The 18657-nt window shown below is 40.9% G+C and overlaps 1 protein-coding gene across 2 annotated transcripts in view; it reads right to left on the bottom strand.

Moving 5' to 3' along the window:
* Positions 1-18657, bottom strand: part of PRTFDC1 (phosphoribosyl transferase domain containing 1) — a 95995-nt gene that overhangs the window by 55449 nt on the left and 21889 nt on the right. For both annotated transcript variants that reach the window (XM_047754508.1, XM_047754507.1), the window contains one exon: positions 16892-17075. In XM_047754508.1, the coding sequence (XP_047610464.1) occupies positions 16892-17050 (159 nt within the window). In that variant the 5' untranslated portion in view covers positions 17051-17075. The remainder of the gene's footprint in view (positions 1-16891; positions 17076-18657) is intronic.

The raw sequence follows: 18657 nt of genomic DNA, 5'->3' as shown, positions 1-18657 counted from the left end.
TGGTTCCCTTTCCTCAAATGTAAAATGAGGATAATAATAATCTAACTCATCAGGCTGTGGCTAGCATGAATGTATTAATATTTGTAAAGCACTTAAATCTGTACTTTTTACAGGTAGACAATTACTTATTATTACTATTATTAGTTTGGATAATCCTAACTCAATTTTCCAAATACCCAGGCATAGTACTATGACCAGACTACTATAGTGGAAAGAGATCTTAATTTAAGAATTTGTACAAATAACATTTGGGGTAATTTATTCTAGTATGTGTGTTCTGTATGGAGAGATTAGCTCAGCAGTGCTGGGGACAGAAAAACCATTATCCCTGAAAAAGTCTGCATCTCTTCTGAAATATTTAAATTTATCTGATAACCAAAACAAACTGAATTATATGATGGTTTTCATATTAAAATATACTCATCAATCATCCAAAATTACTAACAAAACTAACTCTTACAAGAACACTACCTAAAAAATCAGAAAAATTATCCATTTTTGCTGGTCCAAATTGATCTGCATTAAAAGTGAGTGGATTTTGCTTTAAACAAAGAAATAAAGCCAGGCTCTGTTTCTACCGTGGTTAAGTATTTCCCTACCTAAAATTCAACAACAGTTAGAAGTGATTAAAAGAATGAATAATACAGGCATAATTAATTTCTTCCTAAGTGATTTGGACTTGGAAATAGTAGGGTAAGGGGAAAATCCTATTTGCATCTTTAAGAACTTTTCTTCAATAGGAAGGGGCAACATAAGGGCAGGAGAGTAAGAGGTACAAACTATTAGGTAAAAAATAAGCTACAAGAGATGTGGCTCAGATCCCACGTTGCTGTGGTTCTGGCTGTGGCTATAGCTCCAATTTGACCCCTAGCCTGGGAACCTCCATATGCCATGGGAGCGGCCCAAGAAATGGCATAAAAGACAAAACAAACAAACAACCAAAAAAGATAAGCTACAAGCATATACTGTACAATATGGGGAATATACCCAGTATTTTACAATAAATAAATGGAGTATAATCTTTAAAAACTGTGAATCTCTGTATTGTACACTTGTATCTTATATAATATTTTATAGTCACTACACTTCAATAAAAATTGTTTTAAAATAAATTATCTTCATAGGATGAGGAGGGCTAATGTGTTCACATTCCCTCTTCAGATCTCTCTTTTTAGGGGTGCACCCATGGCATATGGAGGTTCCCAGACTAGGGGTCCAATTGGAGCTGTAGCCAGCTCATGGCAATACCGGATCCTTAACCCACTGAGCAAGGATCGAACCCACATTCTCATGGATACGAGTCAGGTTCATTAACTGCTGAGCCACGACAGGAACCCCACTAGTCGGTTTCTTAACTCACTGGGAGACAACGGGAACTCCCCTTTTCAGATCTCTTAAACAGAGGCCAAGATGAACTTGCCCTTACTGGAATTCTAGTCTCTTCCAGTTGCCTTTCCGAATCAGAAGAGGCTCTACGACCAAAACAGCACACAGAGGTTAGCAGAGCAGTAAGCCCACACCCGCACTTCTGCAGGGTCTGGTGAGAGAGGAAGGAGTGATTGCTGGCTTCCACGAGTCACATGCCTACCAGCACTTCCCCACTGCTATATCAGATTAGCATTTGTAGCAAAGAGCACTGCTGATTCATCACAACTACTGTCTAGAGAGACTGCTGCAGCCCTTCCAGAGGCGTTTCTGCCCAGTCATTTCAGTCTCTGGCGTGAGTTTCGGGGCCCTTGACGTATTGCTGTGCCCTTTCCCTCCCGGAGAGTCATCCTGTTTTCATGGAAGACTCTAATTTGTCAATGACTGTTTGAATTCCATTACTGTTCTCCAGAAGATAATACTAGGCAAACACACACACAAAAAAGAAATATTTTCAAAGCTATCCTCTAAATGAATTCCAAATTAATAAAAAGAAAGTGAAATCATTCATGTCCTTGAAACCTATGAATCCCAGGCATTTTAATATATGTTGAAATTACCTAAGATGTTAATGATTAATATTGCACTTAATAATGGCAAACTCATAAAGTAACCCATATTAAAATCTAAAATGCGAATAAAAAACATTAAATTCAAACTGCATTATAGCACAATGACCATCATAAAGGATTTTTTTTTATCTTTTGTCTTTTTTTGTTGTTGTTGTTGTTGTTGCTGTTGTTGTTGCTATTTCTTGGGCCGCTCCCGCGGCATATGGAGGTTCCCAGGCTAGGGGCTGAATCGGAGCTGGAGCCACCGGCCTACGCCAGAGCCACAGCAACGCGGGATCCGAGCCGCGTCTTCAACCTACACCACAGCTCACGGCAACGCCGGATCCTTAACCCACTGAGCAAGGGCAGGGACCGAACCCGCAACCTCATGGTTCCTAGTCGGATTCGTTAACCACTGCGCCACGACGGGAACTCCATCATAAAGGATTTTTAAAGAATAATTTCCCCCAAAACATTTTCCCCAAGTCATTTTATCATACCCAACTACTTTTTCCCATTCAAATACAAATTATTACTTGGTAACTCTCTTAAAATATGAAGTCCGTATAGTTTATAAAATACTTATGGAATATGTAATTTCATAAAGGTTTTATGGACTTTTTTTTTGGTCTTTTTTGTCTTTTTAGCACCACACCTGCCTCTTATGGAGGTTCCCAGGCTAGGGGTCAAATTGGAGCTGTAGCTGCCAGCCTACGCCACAGCCACAGCAAGGCGGGATCCAAGCTGCGTCTGCGAGCTACACCACAGCTCACGGCATTGCTGGATCCTTAACCCACTGAGCAAGGCCAGGGATGGAACCTGCATCCTCATGGATACTAGTCAGGTTCGTGAACCACTGAGCCACAATGGGAACTCTGGCTTTATGGTCTTGATGCTAGCTTTTATGTTCTAGATTAGTTACAAAATATTGATAAAAATAATGTAACTTAAAAATGAGGGCAAAGATTTTGATTGTCAGCAATTACTTTTCTGTCAAAAGTTAGAAATTGTCTGGACATAATTAATAAAATACCACATATTCTTTTGGGAAAAGGTCAGGTACGAATGGATTAAAATGATTTTCAGCATATATACTTACTGTATATACGCAGTATGCTCAAGATTCAAGGGTCCAGCAGGCAACCCAGGGGCACGAAACCTAGCTGAAACCCTGAGGCATATGAGGCCATCAACACTCCTGGTACACACACTGCCTGGTGGGCCAGGCTCTGCCTCCTTCCCAGGCGCACAGCCCTATCCTCTGATAGCTAAGTCGCTCTACCCCACCCTCACCTCATCACATCTCTAGGAGCAAACCCAGCCTCAGATGGGACTGGAACTCTTTGGAGCCATTGTGCAGGCAACCAGAGCCTTGTGTCCCACAACTCAGCAGCATGTGTCTCCTGCTGGCTTTGACATTCTGCCTTGTACTCACGATCTGATACTCACTGTACTCTGGATTTGGGCCTTGTCCTGTTTCCTTTGCCTATGTCTCCTCTTAGAAACTTGCCCAGCACTTAAAAAGAACTGGGTGCTCCCTTCTCCTGCCTGTCTACCTCCTAGGCACAGGGGCCTGTAGCCTCCACAGCTCCAAGAGGCACCCATGGTGCTCTGGTTAAAAGCCCTGGGTTGGGAGTGACAGACCGCCACTTCCTGGCCAAGTGCGTGTCCTTGGGGCTCCAACTACCCTCTCTGGCCTCAGTGTCCTTGCTTGTGAAAGGGGGTTATTAGTAGCACTCACTTCATATGGGTCCTGTGAGAGTTTAAAGAGTTCATACATACAAAGCACTTAGAACAATAGTTGGCCATAGTGTATAAGTACTCAGGGAATATCAGGCTTTATTAATAGGAGAACCAATAACAGGACCCAAGCTGGTGGATCCTACCAGCCCAGTGCTTGGAGCTCTAAAGGCTGTGGTCCTTCAGCCCATCTTTTAACTACCTATCACTCCTGCTGCAGTGGACTTCACCTCGTGCTGGCAGCAGGGTCTGTTTCCCAGGGCACCCCGCTCCAGGCTGGGTCTGGTTCCTTATCCTGGATCCCAGCCCAGCCTGTGACAGATACTGAGTTAAGCCCAGCTCTGTCCCCAGACTGTTCTCTGAAAACTTGGTTGCCTCTACAATTGAATCATTGCCTCTGCATTATTCTCTTATTTGTGCACTTAGTGTTTGCTTTTCCTAAAGAAAGACAACCATCATAAGCATCTCTATAGAAAATTAAATTTGAATACAAAGCATGGACACTAATAAAATGTATAGATTCTTTAAAAATAAAGCGGAATGATAACTGGAAATGTTGCTATTATTGGAGTTCCTGTTGTGGCTCAGCGAAAAGGAATCTGACTAGTATCCATGAGGATGCAGGTTTGATCCCTGGCCTCACTCAGTGGATTAAGTATCTGGGGTTACCACGAGCTGTGGTGGAGGTCACAGACTCGGCTTGGATCCTGCATTGCTGTGGCTGTGGTGTAGGCTGGCAGCTACAGCTCTGATTCAACCCCTAGTCTGGGAACTTCCATATGCCTTGGGTGTGGCCGTAAAAAGACAAAAAAAAAAAAAAGTTACTATTAATCTTATTACACAAATGGGCTTTGGTTTCACTTTTTCTTTTTTTTTTTAATCTTTTACTTGATAGAAATCTCAAAGTAAACTTCACTTGAGCAACAGCAGATCTCCTTTAAGATCAGATTAGGTATTTGCTTCATGCCAAGTTTGTTCATCTGTGCATCCTGAAAGTCAGTAGTAAATATATCTTAGGAACCAAAGGTCAAAGACAAAAGAGGGAACATCAACACTCTTTGTTTCAGTAAACATATGAACATGACAGAGGTTTCAGCATCTTTATCCAGAGGTCATAGAGAAATTATGTTCTGGTTTTCCTAAGTGCTTTTGATTATGTTTAAGGATTTATATGGACTGATTCTAACCACCCAGGCCTCTCCCCAGTTTATTCTTTAGTAAATAACTCTCCCTTTGAAGTCTGCAAAAAACGTTTTGAGGAGATTAAAAGTATTTTAGCTTCTAAGGTGGAAAAAATCTTCAGCTTTCAAAGGAATACGGTACCATCTGCAAAAGAATATTGGATTAACACTACAGAAACTAAGATTTAAGAATAATCAAAGGGTAAAGACTGTTTTCTGTCACAAATCAGCAATTCAAACATGTGCAAATGGTAACACCAAAAAGCAAAGAACTACCAATTCATCAATTTCAAGTTGTACTGTTTTGTTTTGTTTTGTTTTGCTTTTTAGGACTGCTCCCATGGCTTATGGAGGATCCCCGACTAGGGGTCAAATTGGAGCTACGGCTGCCAGCCTACACCGCAGCCACAGCAATGCAGGATCCGAGCCGCGTCTGTGACCTACACCACATCTCACACAAAGCTGGATCCTTAACCACTGAGAGAGGTCAGGGATTGAACCCACAACTTCATGGTTCCTAGTCAGATTCGTTTCCACTGCGCCATGATGGGAATGCCTTCACATTTTAATATACCCCAAATCAGGATCTATCTTACCATCCACATTATGTCATGGCTTACCTTACAGCATTTTTTTTTCTTTATTAATAGTACATAAAATAATGTGTGTGTTTGTTTTTTACAGTCTACGATGTCTGAGAGTTAACAAAATACGGTAAGTTCTGGAGTTTATTTTCTCTTACCTTCCCACATTTATTCCTTATTTTCTTCTATTTTCCTAGTCCTTTAGTTTTCCTTTTCTCACTTGAAAGGATATGTGTATATATACATATATATAAGTGAAATGTATATAAATTACATATACTACAGATACACACACATGTACACCTGTCTGTCCTGTACCCTGTCTGTCCTGTCTGTCCTGTACCCGTCTAGCACCCCCAAGAACCGAGGACCTTTCTTCTCCACCTGTCTGTCTTTAAAGAATTGAACTTGGTCCTTTTCCTCACTCCAAGCCCAATATGGGACTCTGCTAAAGGCACACTTCCTATCTCAAAAAGAAAGGGGGAATTCAGGAGTTCCTGTTGTGGCTCAGTAGTAACGAACCCAACTAGTATCCACAAGGACACAGGTTTGATCCCTGGCTTCCCTCAGTGGGTTAAGGACCAGGAGGTGCCATGAGCTGTGGTGTAGGTCACAGACATGGCTCAGATCCTGCGTTTCTGTGGCTGTGGTGTAGGCTGGCAGCTGCAGCTCCAATTCAACCCCCTAGCCTGGGAACTTCCATATGCCACGGGTGTGGCCATAAAAAGACAAAAAAGAAAAGGGGGAGGGAATTCACTAGTGAAGCCATCTAATCTTGGACTTCCGTTTGTTAGGAGGGTTTTGATTACTGACTCAATCTCCTTACTAATAATTAGTCTGTTCAGATTTTCTATTTCAAGTAGCAAGTGTTGGTGAGCATGTGGGGAAAGAGAACCCCTGTCCACTGTTGGTAAGTGTGTAAACTGATACAGCCAGTATGGAAGTTCCTAAAAAAATTAAAAATAGAACCACTATATGATTTAGCAATCCCACTTCTGCGTATTTATCTGAAGAAAATGAAAACACTCTTTTGAAAACATTTCTGCACCCCCATGTTCACTGCAGCATTATTCACAATAGCCAATATGGCAACAACCTAAGTGTCTATTGATAAATAAATGGCTAAAGAAGATAGGGTATACACACACCACACACACACACACACACACACACACACAGTGAAACATTATTCAGCCATTACAAAGGATGAAATCTTGCCATTTGCAATGATATGGGTGGACCATGAGGGCATTATGAGGGCATTATGCTAAGTGAAATAAGTCAGAGAAGGGTAAATACTGTATGATCGCTTGTGTGTGGGATCTAATAACAAAAATAAGCTCACAGATAAAGAGAAGAGATTGTTGGCTACTAAAGGCGGGTGGCGGTGGAGGGGGAAGAGGTGGAGGAAATGGATGAACAGTTTTAGTTTAATGAAACTAAAAAAAAAAAAAAAAAAAGCCATTCAACTGAAAGCCCCCTTACTGTGCAGAAAGCTTTCCGTGAAAGGCTGTTGCAGGGTGAAGGGAAAACTCTCTAAGGATGCCAGGTCTGGTTTCTCTGTCCTACCCTCATTGCTCACAAGCATGGGTGATTAGGGACTGACTTAAACCCTCGTTCTTCTGAACTCTGGGAATGAGAGAGAGAAGAAACGTATTTCAGCTTTTCCTTTCCCTCATGGGAACAGGTCTGTGGCCAACTTTTCCCTATAATGAGCCTCCTTAATAAAGATGCCAGCCTCCACAGGGGGCCACATACCCTGCTCGGCAAACATCTCCGTCCCCCTGCAGCCACACTCTGGATTCTATTTTATCTCCGAAAAGCTTTCTCTTGGGGCTGCCGACACACAGGAATTATTCATGAATACAAGCAGGACATGGGGGAGGGACCCAGGGCAACTACAACCCGCCTAAAATTAAGTCCTCAATGTTTAAAGCCTCGAAGTTTGATGAAGATTTTACTTTGCTCACAGGTTAGTTAACTAAATTGGTGGAAAACAAAGAAATCAGAGTATAGCTCCCCAAATTACATTTTATCCTCACACTGGACTGTATACAAATGAACAAACCTTTACATCAAGGCAGCATTTTGGAGGGAATACAGGGAAAACGCTTGGCAAATAATACAACCACGTACGGAAAAGCTGGCTGAGAAGTCACTTGCTGGCACCTTCTAATACTCCCTCCAGCTTCTCTCAAATCTTCCAGTCTCTCTACTTCCAAGCCTCTCAGAATACATTTTCCAAGAGGCTTCCCACCCCCACCCTTTCAGAGCTTCCTCAGAAAACACTAAATTGGGCGGCTCAATTGGCAACTGGCTTATGCCCATTTCTCTTTGATCCAAGTCTCTACACCCTCTCTATGGAAAACAGTATGGAGGTTCCCTAAAAACTAAAAACAGAGTTGCCATATGATCCAGGAATTCCATTCCTGGGCATATACCCAGACAGAAATCTAATTTGAAAAGATCCATGCATCCCACTGTTCACAGCAGCACTATTCACAATAGCCAAGCCATGGAAACAACCTAAATGTCCACTGACAGAGTAATGGATAAGGAAGATACAGTACATATACATGGAATATTACTCAGCCATAAAAAGAATTAAATAATGCCATTTGCAACTAGAGTTTCTCATACTAAGTGAAGTAAGTTAGAGGAAGACAAATACCATGTGATATTGCTTATATGTGGAATCTAAAATATGACACAAAAGAACTTATTTATAAAATAAAAACAGACTCAGAGACATAGAAAACAAACTTATGGTTACCAAAGGGGAGGGTGGGGAAGGGATAAATTAGGAGTTTAGGATTAACAGATACAAACTACTATACATAAAACAGATAAACAGCAAGTTACCTATCTAAGGTCCTACTGTATAGCACAGGGAATGATATTCAATATCCTATAATAAACCATGATGGAAAAGCATTATGAAAAAGAACGTGTGTGTGTATAACTGAATCACTTTGCTATACACCAGAAACTAACACAATGTTGTACATCAACTAAACTTCACTTTAAAAAAAAAATCTCTGGAGTTCCCATCGTGGCACAGTGGTTAACAAATCTGACTAGGAACCATGAGGTTTCGGGTTCGATCCCTGGCCTCGCTCAGTGGGTTAAGGATCTGGCATTGCTGTGAGGTGTGGTGTAGGTTGTAGACACGACTCGGATCCTACGTTGCTGTGGCTGTGGTGTAGGCTGGTGGCTGCAGCTCCAATTAGACCCCTAGCCTAGGAACCTCCATATGCTGCAGGAGCAGCCCTAGAAATGGCAAAAAGACCAAAAAAAAAAAAAAAAGTCTCTATACCCTCCAGAGTTGGTCGGGAGCTTGGTATTCAAGGTTCCTTTGATATTCTGCTAGGCCTAGCTTCCCAAGAACAGCAATTTTCAGTAAAGCCAGAGAGGAAGCAAATATAGTGAATGCTCTTATTTTTTGGAAAATATCCACAGTGTAGGGGGCAAAGATGAAAAATCATACTTTTCCATCATTTACGAGAAACCCAGAGTTCAATATTTGTTACTCATTTTCTTGGAGAGTACTTCTTCCTACTTTACTCATATCAAATATAACACATTTCAGAAAAATAAGCAGTTGATTATCTATTTATAGATATTGCCATTCTTCCAGCAATTATAGGAGCTGGCTTAACTCTAGTTAGGTCAATATCAAAAATAAATGTCAGGAAAACATGCTGATTCATTTGGAGACATTTCCCTCCTTTTGACTTAATATAGCTCAACACATCAGCATATCTCTAGATGCACAGTATGTTTTAGTGGTCACAATCTTGGGCTCTGGAACAGAACTTAGGTTTGAATGTTAACCCTCCACTTTCAGGCTGTTTGACCTTGGACACATTACCTAACAGCTCAGGTCTCAATTTTCTTATCCGTAAAATGGGTACAATAGTGCTATCCAATTATTTCTCATTTTCTCTCTACTATTGAATCATTCAAGTTTGGAGTTTTCTTTATTGCTTTTCATCCTTTCTATTTGCTCGGAAGTTAAACATAACATATATTGTATTCCTATTCTTTCAGTGGTTACCTTTAAACTTTTAACAAGCATACCTGACTGAAATTTTGTAAATCATCAACCCCTCTATGCTTCTCCTAAACCATTTACAACCTTAGAAAATGTTTTTACTCTGGTCTGCTATAACTGAGTGTGGGCTAGTATTTTAGTTTTATTTTTTTAATTTTTATTTTTTGGCCAGGCCCATGGCATATGGGGCAGGGATCGAACCTGCACCATAGCAGTGGCAACACCAGATCCTTAACCTGCTGTGACACAAGGGAATTCCCTAAGCTGGTATTTTAACTCCATCTTATTTGTTTTCACCACCAAAATAGATCATATCCAGTATTATTATTTCATCAATTATTTTTTGAACCAATTCAAACTTTGTTGACTTACCTACACACTTGTCAATTTCTTTGCATCACATTTATTTGTTTGGGTTCCATTTCCTTTTTCCTAAAATATACCCAAAATATACTAAAATAAATTGGGATGTGTTTTTAGTTAGCATCTATTATCAGAAAACTCTTCCAGAATGTGACTACTGATGTCTTTAGCTGACACTCACACTTAAGTTCAACATCAGCTGGGAATGAAAATCTAAGTTAATAGTTATTTTCTCTCAGGATGTTGATACTATTCCGTAGTCTGTTGATAGGATAGCAGTAATCCCTTTAAAGGCAATTCTTTTCTCCTCAGTAATGTTGATGACCTAATCTTTGACTCTGGTGTTCTGCCTTTCAGTCTAACCAGGATGTGTATAAGTGTGGTCTCACTGTGCTTCCTGAATCTGAAAACCCACATCTCCCATCAACTCTGTAATATGATTAGGCATCATCTTATGAAAAAATAGCTGGTCCTCAATTCTCTTTAGTCTTTCCTTATGGAATGTCTATGTGACATATCTTGGATCTTCTCCCTCAGTCTTTCACGTCTCCCACCCTCTCTTTCTTATATTCCATCTCTATCCAGGTTAACTTCTGGGTAATTTTTTCAGATCTTGCTTCCAGTGCCAAACTCATATCCATCTCAACCTTCAGTCTGCTGTTTATCCCTTCATTCAAGTTACTATCTTATCTATTCAATTAGTGACTTTTTCACTGCAAGATCTATTATTTCACTTCCAATAGTTCTCATTTAGGAGTTCCCTCGTGGTGCAGCAGGTTAAGGATCTGGCAATATCACTGCAGTGGCTTGGGTTGCTGATATGGCACAGGTTTGATCCCTGACCTGGGAACTTCCACATGCTGTGGAGGTGGCCAAAAAAAAAAAAAGAGAGAGAGAGAGAGAGAGTGAGATGGGAGATACCCAGAGAGTTACAGTAGGGATTAAATGAGATAATGAATTCTTCTAGCAAGGGCTCAGTGAATACTCATGAAAAGACAGAAAGGAAAGAAGGAAAAGAGAGGGAAGGAGGAAGGAAAATTGAAATGTTAAGGAATTCAGGCTGCCAGGGCCTCTCATTTATTCTTAGTACAGGAGTATGGGGGCCATGCTCTCCGGTGAGTTAGCCTAGTGCTAATTTCTAAGGAATCTTCATCTAAACGGTTATTGTTGGTGAAAATTCATTTCATGTCTTATGGGAAGTTTAATACAACAACAGAGACAAGTCAAATTGCCTAGAGCCTTGAGATGTCTGGAGCATTCAGCCCTCAGGAAGGTCCCTTAGCAAAAAGTGGAGGGCCTCAAACAACTGGGACCCCTCCTGCAAGAAGAGCCCCTAACAGGACCTATGAATGCTGATGGTGCCGACAAGGAGACACACTGCCTTTCAGTAAACTGAACTTTCAACCTTTTTCCTTAAACAAAAAATTAAGGGGTTCCCATCGTGGTGCAGAGGAAACAAATCTGACTAGGAACCATGAGGTTGGGCGTGTTCTATCCCTGGCCTCACTCAGTGGGTTCAGGATCCGGTGTTGCTGTGAGCTGTGGTGTAGGTTGCAGACTCGGCTCGGATCCTGCGTTGCTGTGGCTGTGGCGTTGGGCAGCAGCTACACATCCATTTAGACCCCTAGACTGGGAACCTCCATATGCCTCGGGTGTGGCCCTAAAAAGACAGATGACAATAATAATAATAATAAAATAAAAAGAATCACAGAGCACAAAGACAGGAGAGTGTAAAACTATAGGATGATTTTGACGAGCACCCACAACAACCCACAGAGTCCTGATCACCCTCCAGAAATTTCTAAAGGTATGAAAAGAACACCTTAGTGGCCATTGTTTCTGCAGAGATGCTTTTGAGAGTCTGCTTCCGATGAGTAGGTTTGCAGGTATGCAGGAGCACCAGACACCCTCGGAGGAAAATGAGCTAGTCTCGTTCCCCTTATTTGGTGGCGTTTATTAGTTCAGGCTTCTTAATAGGTCTCCGTCCCATTAAAAATGTTGAAAGAGCTCAAGTGTGTAAAGGGATGGTCAACTCAGGACTAACCCAATGGCAAGGATTTCATCCTTGGAGAGAGGACAGCTTATGCACTATTCAGGTCACGCCATAGCTCGGTCTCCGAATATGGTTTTTCCATCCATTTCTGAGGATATTTAGTTAGGGGAGAAGTGTGCTCTGTGTGAGCAGGTAGGCTTTTACATGAGGTAACCTCTCAGGAGATGATCTGTGCCCCCTTGGTGATGGACAAGAGGAAGACCATTTTGTAAGAAGAAGGGACACCACAATTAACCCCGGGTCCTACCGGATTTAAGGCTGGGACAAACACCACAATACACTTTGTGTGAGAACGGATGACGGGGACAAAGATCCACTATCCCCTCCCTTCTTCATCATAACCCTGGGGAGGAGCCTCCACAGCCTTATCACTAGGAAAAATGGTTGATTTGAAAATATCTGTCTAGATGCAGCAAAAATGATCATGATATTCATGGAGCTATACAAACGCAAAAGTTTGTTCTGAACTCGTATCACATAAACATGAGATCATAGGTGTTAGAATGTGTGCCTCTAAATTAAAACACTGATTAAGACCAAGAAAGGATGTTTAGAGAAAGGGACAATGAGAGGTAGCAGCATTGTCAAATCTGACATGGATCATCATGCCATCAGTTTCAGCAAGATTGACTGTATTCTGGACCATAAAACAAGACTCCAAAATTTTTTTAAAGAACTGAGCTCATACAAAGTATAGCTTTTGCCACATAATTAAACTAGAAAAGCATACAGAACCGTGGAAAAATCCCCAAATATTAGGAAATTCAACACAAATAATCCAGGTGTGAAAGAGGAAATCACAAAGGAAATTTGAAAGTAGTCTGAGCTGAATGAAAATGAAAACAATACATCAACAACTGGAGGATGCAACAGTCAAGATCATGCTGACTGTGAAAAAGGCAACAATGTCCTCCTTCACCATTTCTATTCAGAATTGTACAGGAAGTCCTAGCCAGTGCAATAAGGCAATAAAAAAAATTAAAAAGTATACAAATTAGAAGGAAGGAAACCATCATTATTCATAGAAGAAACTATCATCTTCATAGAAAAATCCAAAAAAAGCCATTTAGTTACGAGAGTTTTCAAAAGCCAACATACTCAACATACAAAATCAATAGTATTTCTGCATACTGGTAATAGACAACTGGAAACTGAAATTCAAAAGAAACCTTACCATTTATAACAGTGAAACCAAAGGCAGTTATCAATAGATCCCTTAAATTATAACTTGCTCAGTAAATAACATCCTGTAACTTGCCTTCGCTAAGCTCTCTAATTGTTCTTGCAGATAGCATACCCTCCAAGCTTCAGAAGTGAAGACAATAGATCGATCACAAGACTTCTTTCACTGCCCTCTTACAGATAACGCCTCTGACGTATGGGTAGGGGTTGCTATAGTACAGCTAAGTTGTTTCTTCAGGAGCATGCTAGTTAGTTCTGCCCAGGTCAAACCAGTCAAGACCAATGACCATTAAACTGGTCCTTGTGCGAGTGTCCGATGGATGCAGGCTCTGAAACTCCACTGTCAGATGATGCTAATGCCACCATTTTCTGAACATGCCCCCCAGGAAGAAGCATGTAACTCAGATACACCCGTGCAGAACACCAATGACAGGTTGTTCTATAGAAATAAACAGCATGATTTGTAACCTTATATGGAACAGTGAAATACCAGAATTAGCTAAAACACTTATGAAAAAGAGCAAAATTGGAGGACACATACTGCCTGATTTCCAGACCTATTGTACAGACACAGAAATCAAAACAGTGTGGTTTTGACAAAAGCATAAGCACATAGATGAATAGAACTGAAGAGTGTTCAGAAATAGACCCATGCATATACAGTCAAATGATTTTCAGTGAAAGATCAAAGGCAATTCAGTGAAAAAAATAGTTTTGTTTTTCCTTTTTAGGGCCACACCTGTGGCACATAGAAGTTCCCAGGCTAGGGGTGAAATTGGAGCTGCAGCTGCTGGCCTACACCACAGCCACAGCAACACCAGATGTGAGCAGCATCTGTGACCTATGCCACAACTTGCGGCAATACCAGATCCTTAACCCAATGAGGGAGGCCAGGGATCAAATGGCATCTTCATGGATATTAGTCGGGTTCTTAACCCCCTGAGCCACAACAGGAACTCCAAAAAAGACTAGTCTTTTTATCAAATGAGGTTGGAAAAATTGGACATTCACTTGACAAAAAAAAAAAAAAAAGGAACTTTGACCTGTACCATATTAATAAATTAACCCAACATGGATCATACACCTAGATCTAAACCTAAAACTAGGAACCTGCTCAAAGAAAAGAGAGAATAAAATCTTTGTGAACTTGAGTTAAGCAAAGATTACCTATATACACAAAAATCATGATTCACAAAAGAAAAAAATGATAAATTGGAGTTTATAAAATTTTTAAATGATGCTCTAAAAAAAACACTCATGAAAATGAAAAAAACCAACCCACTGACTGCAAAACATACTCATAACACATTTTAATAAAAGATTTATATATAAAGAACCCTTAAGATTCAATAATAAGAAAACCAATCAATTTTTAAAATGAGCAAGATATCTGAACAAACATTTCACCAAAGAAGCTACATGAACAACAAATAAAAGGATGTTCAACATCATTATTCACTAGGGAAATGCAAATTAAAACCACATGAGATTCTATCCGCTATCTAAATGGGTAAAACAAAGAAAATAAAGGAAAAAATGAAGAAAAACTGACAATACCATGTGTTGTCAAAATGTGGAGCAACTGGTATTCTTGTACACTGGTGGTGGGGATGCAAAGTTATTCAGTCACTTTGGAAAACAGTTGGCAATTTCTTGTATATACTCCCCATATGACCAAGTAATCTCAAGACAAATTTAGTCAATAGAAACAAAGACATGAGTATACACAAAAACCTGCATGTGAATATTTATAGCAGCCTTGCTCATAATCACCACAAAAAGGAAACAAACCAAATATCCTTCAGATGATGAATAATTTAAAAACTGGCATATCCATATAATGAAATCCTACTTGACAAAAAGAAATGAACTACTGGGACACATAACAGCATGGATGAATTTCAAATAAAACACACTAAGCTTTACAGATTTTCTAGGGCCACATGGTATTTTATTATATTATATGACATTCTGAAAAGAGCAAAACTCTAGGGACAGAATACATATCAGTGGTTGCCAGAGCCTGAGGGTTGGGGAGAAGACTGACGAAAAAGGGACACAAGGGTATTTTTTGTGGTAAGGGCTGTTCTATGTCTTGACTGTGGTGATTTACGTGACTGTATGCATTTGCCAAAACTCAGAACTGCAAACTAAAAGAGGTAAATTCTGTTGCACGTAAACCATGCCTCAATAAACCTGACTTTAAAAGACTTCTTTAAAGGCTGCTTGCTGGGGGGAAATACAAAAAGGATCAGGGTCAAGTAAATGAGGAATGAAATCTTTTAAGAAGGTTGCACAGCTACTTGATCCAGGATGAGAAGGACCTAAAGAGAGAAAAGATTTTCAAGAGAAGATGAAACCAATAAATTAGAGTTAAAATGTCTGGGGAGGGGGGGGGGGGAATCATGGCCTGAGATGTCATCAGGAAAATACAGAGAATTTTAAGAAATAAATACTTTGCCAGCTGCTCTAAAGCTGGGGCAACTGAGCCAAAGAAAGAGAATGGCAGGCAGATTTCTAAGATGCTCCTCCCATCCGCATCCCCATCCCCTGCGTACACACTGTGTGTATAACCTCCTCCACTTGCAAGTGGGTGAGACTTGTAAATACGATGGGCATTCACTCCCATGATTAGGTGACTAGTCAATCAACTCCTGAGTTCATCAAAAAGAGCTTATCCTAGTTGAAACAGGTGAGCCTTTAAAAAGAGGGGCTGGGCTGCCCTCAAGGGAGAGGTTCTCCTGCCCTGTTGTGAGCTGCCTGTGGTGGTGTCCACGAGGCAAGGACCTGAGCGCAGCCTTTAGGAGGTGAGAGTGTCTGCAGTCTAGAGTCGGCAAGGTAAAGGGTACTGAATCCTGTCCGAACCCCGTGATCTCAGAAAGGGACCCCAAATCTCAGAAGAGATCAGAGCACCAGCAAACACCTTGATTTCAGGCTGGAAAGACTCCAAGCAGAGAACCTATGACCACAAGAAACTTGGGATGATAAATGTGCATTGGTTTCAACCACTAAGTTTGTGATGATTTTGTCTTAAAACACTGGAAACACAATTCAAAGCTAGTTTAATCCATGAGATGATTTTCATGGCTTTGACTCCAACAACTCCCCACCTGAGAGTAAGCCAGTTTGAATATTCTGGTGTTTTACTACACGTTGAGTCAAAAAGCATGACAGAAGCAAGAACATGGAGAGAGGAGGAGAAAGCTAAGGGCATGGGGGCTTTTGAGAATAAGCTCCCTCAATTCCATCCAGTGGTGGCCAAGAAAACCCAGCACAGACCAGAGGAAGGCCCTTCAGCTGGAGGTTCCCTGGTCTTGTCTCACTGTTCCTACAGGTTTTACTTCTCTACTTCCAGGTCCTGACGGCCCATCACCAAGGACTAGCAGTCCTCTCTGGGATGGATGCCCTCCCAGAGGTTTCTAAGGCCAACAGTGGATCCAGAGCAGAAACACATCCACGTTCACTGGACTTTCTAAACACTCATTCTCAACACAGTCATTCGTGAGGTGCCAGGAAATGACCACTCAATTTTACAACCATAAAAGAAAGCATGAATCATTCCTAAAGTGTCTTTCCTTCTATGGGAAATAGACAGGAGAGTTTTCCCCCCAAAGACTATGGTTTGAATTACAGGTTGCAGTATCTTGCAAATCAAAAAAACCATATTATTCATTTTCATAACCTTATTAGTTCTTTGATCTTGTACACTGCTCATTCTAAACGTCATATAATGAAAAACGGAGTAGAACGTAACTTACCCTGTAGCTTTTTAGCCTGATGAAATCCACCTTCATAGAGACAAATCTATCGGAATTTCGACTGATGCTCTTAAGGTGTTCTACGAGGTCGGCACAGAACTTGTAGCCTCCTTTCAGCACACACAGGACCATAATGTCACAGTAGCCTATGTCTTTCATAATATCCTTAGCCAGCCGTTCAATTCTGAAAAGAAGAATTGAAAGACATATTAAAGCGTAACTACTTCTAAGTATTTTTAATTTTCTTTTTAGGGTCGCCCCTGAGGCTTATGGAAATTCCCCGGCTAGGGGTCGAATCCGAACTGCAGCTGCAGCCCTATGCCACAGCCACAGAAACACCTAGATCCAAGCCACATCTGTGACCTATGCTGCAGCCTGCAGCCATGCCAGGTTCTTAACCCACTGGGCAAGGCCAGGGATTGAACCTGAGTCCTCATGGACACTATGTCAGGTTCTGGACCCACTGTTCCTTAAAAAAAAAAAAAAAAAAAGCATGATGCGCTATACATAATAGATTACGCAGGAGAACGTGGAGAAGGGTTTGGGAGACAGGAGCCTACAAATATAAAGAAGCTTTGTTAAAGCTGGACAAAGAGAGAGTGTTCAGAACATATTTCTGATAACCACATCATCAATCACACATTTTTGCTCCTCTGCATCACAAAAATGATTAAGGTGTAAAATATGATGTGAAAGATCACGAAGGCTATTATTTAATCACTACAGAGCCTGGTTGTTAATCTTAACACGGCTATGATGGTATGTGGTGATACCACGCTCTCTTTATAGCAGAGAAAAAGGAAATGGAGGATGACTCAGCCACCCTGCCACGTTAGAGGAGACTGGAGGAAAAGTCAAGTCCATAGTAACAATCAAAAGAAAAACACTTGTCTTACGTTTGGCGAAGACAGCACGTTACCTATGTGAAAGGTGCCCCAGACGACACTCAGGAGGCACCGTGGATCACAATGTTATGTGATGATGCAGACGAGGGCTGGCATCCCACGCTTAATTCGGAACTGTCATTGCATTTTTTCTAATTGATTCATACCTATAAATCCATTGCCCATACACCTATACAACTCTAAAACCTTGAGTGGAGGCAGAATCTAAGGGGCATACTTTTAAAAAATTCCCACTGGCTCCTCAAACTGAATTATGAGACTGAGCACTACCTACTGTGCTAATGAGGCACCTCTCAACTGAATTAGATTCAAAACAGATGAACTGAATGGTGTGAAGAAATATACACAGAACATTATATTACATGTGTTCTATATGTGTACTACATACACTTTACATAATATTTTAATAAATGTTTTACATGTGTGTATATAAGTATACACACATATACATATAAAATGGCAACCATGGTTTCAGGCGATGTTTCTCAAAATATGATCAGCAAAACACATACATCAGCATGCCAGGTATTGTATATAAGGGATTTTCTTTCCAGCATGATGGAGTGAGGAGGTCAACACATCCTCTCCACAAAAAGCAAGAAGAAAGCTGGACAAAACTGTCAAAAAGCAACCATTACTACACTCTGGAAATCAACCAAAGGCATGCACCAAACTGAGAATCATTTATTCACGGAAAAACTCAACACTGGGTAGAAACAGCACAAGTCTGAGGCATTCTTGCCTGAGAATGCTTCCATCTCTCCACCACCCCAATAAGCTCTGCTATTCAACCAAGTAGTTCAACCAGGTGGGGGGCACTGCTCACCTGACTGGGAGCAGAGCTAACAAGGCTGCCTTGGT

This window comes from Phacochoerus africanus, chromosome 12, assembly GCF_016906955.1.
Source record: "Phacochoerus africanus isolate WHEZ1 chromosome 12, ROS_Pafr_v1, whole genome shotgun sequence".
NCBI classification, from domain to species: Eukaryota; Metazoa; Chordata; class Mammalia; order Artiodactyla; family Suidae; genus Phacochoerus; species Phacochoerus africanus.
This window is presented reverse-complemented; position numbering and strand designations above follow the sequence as displayed.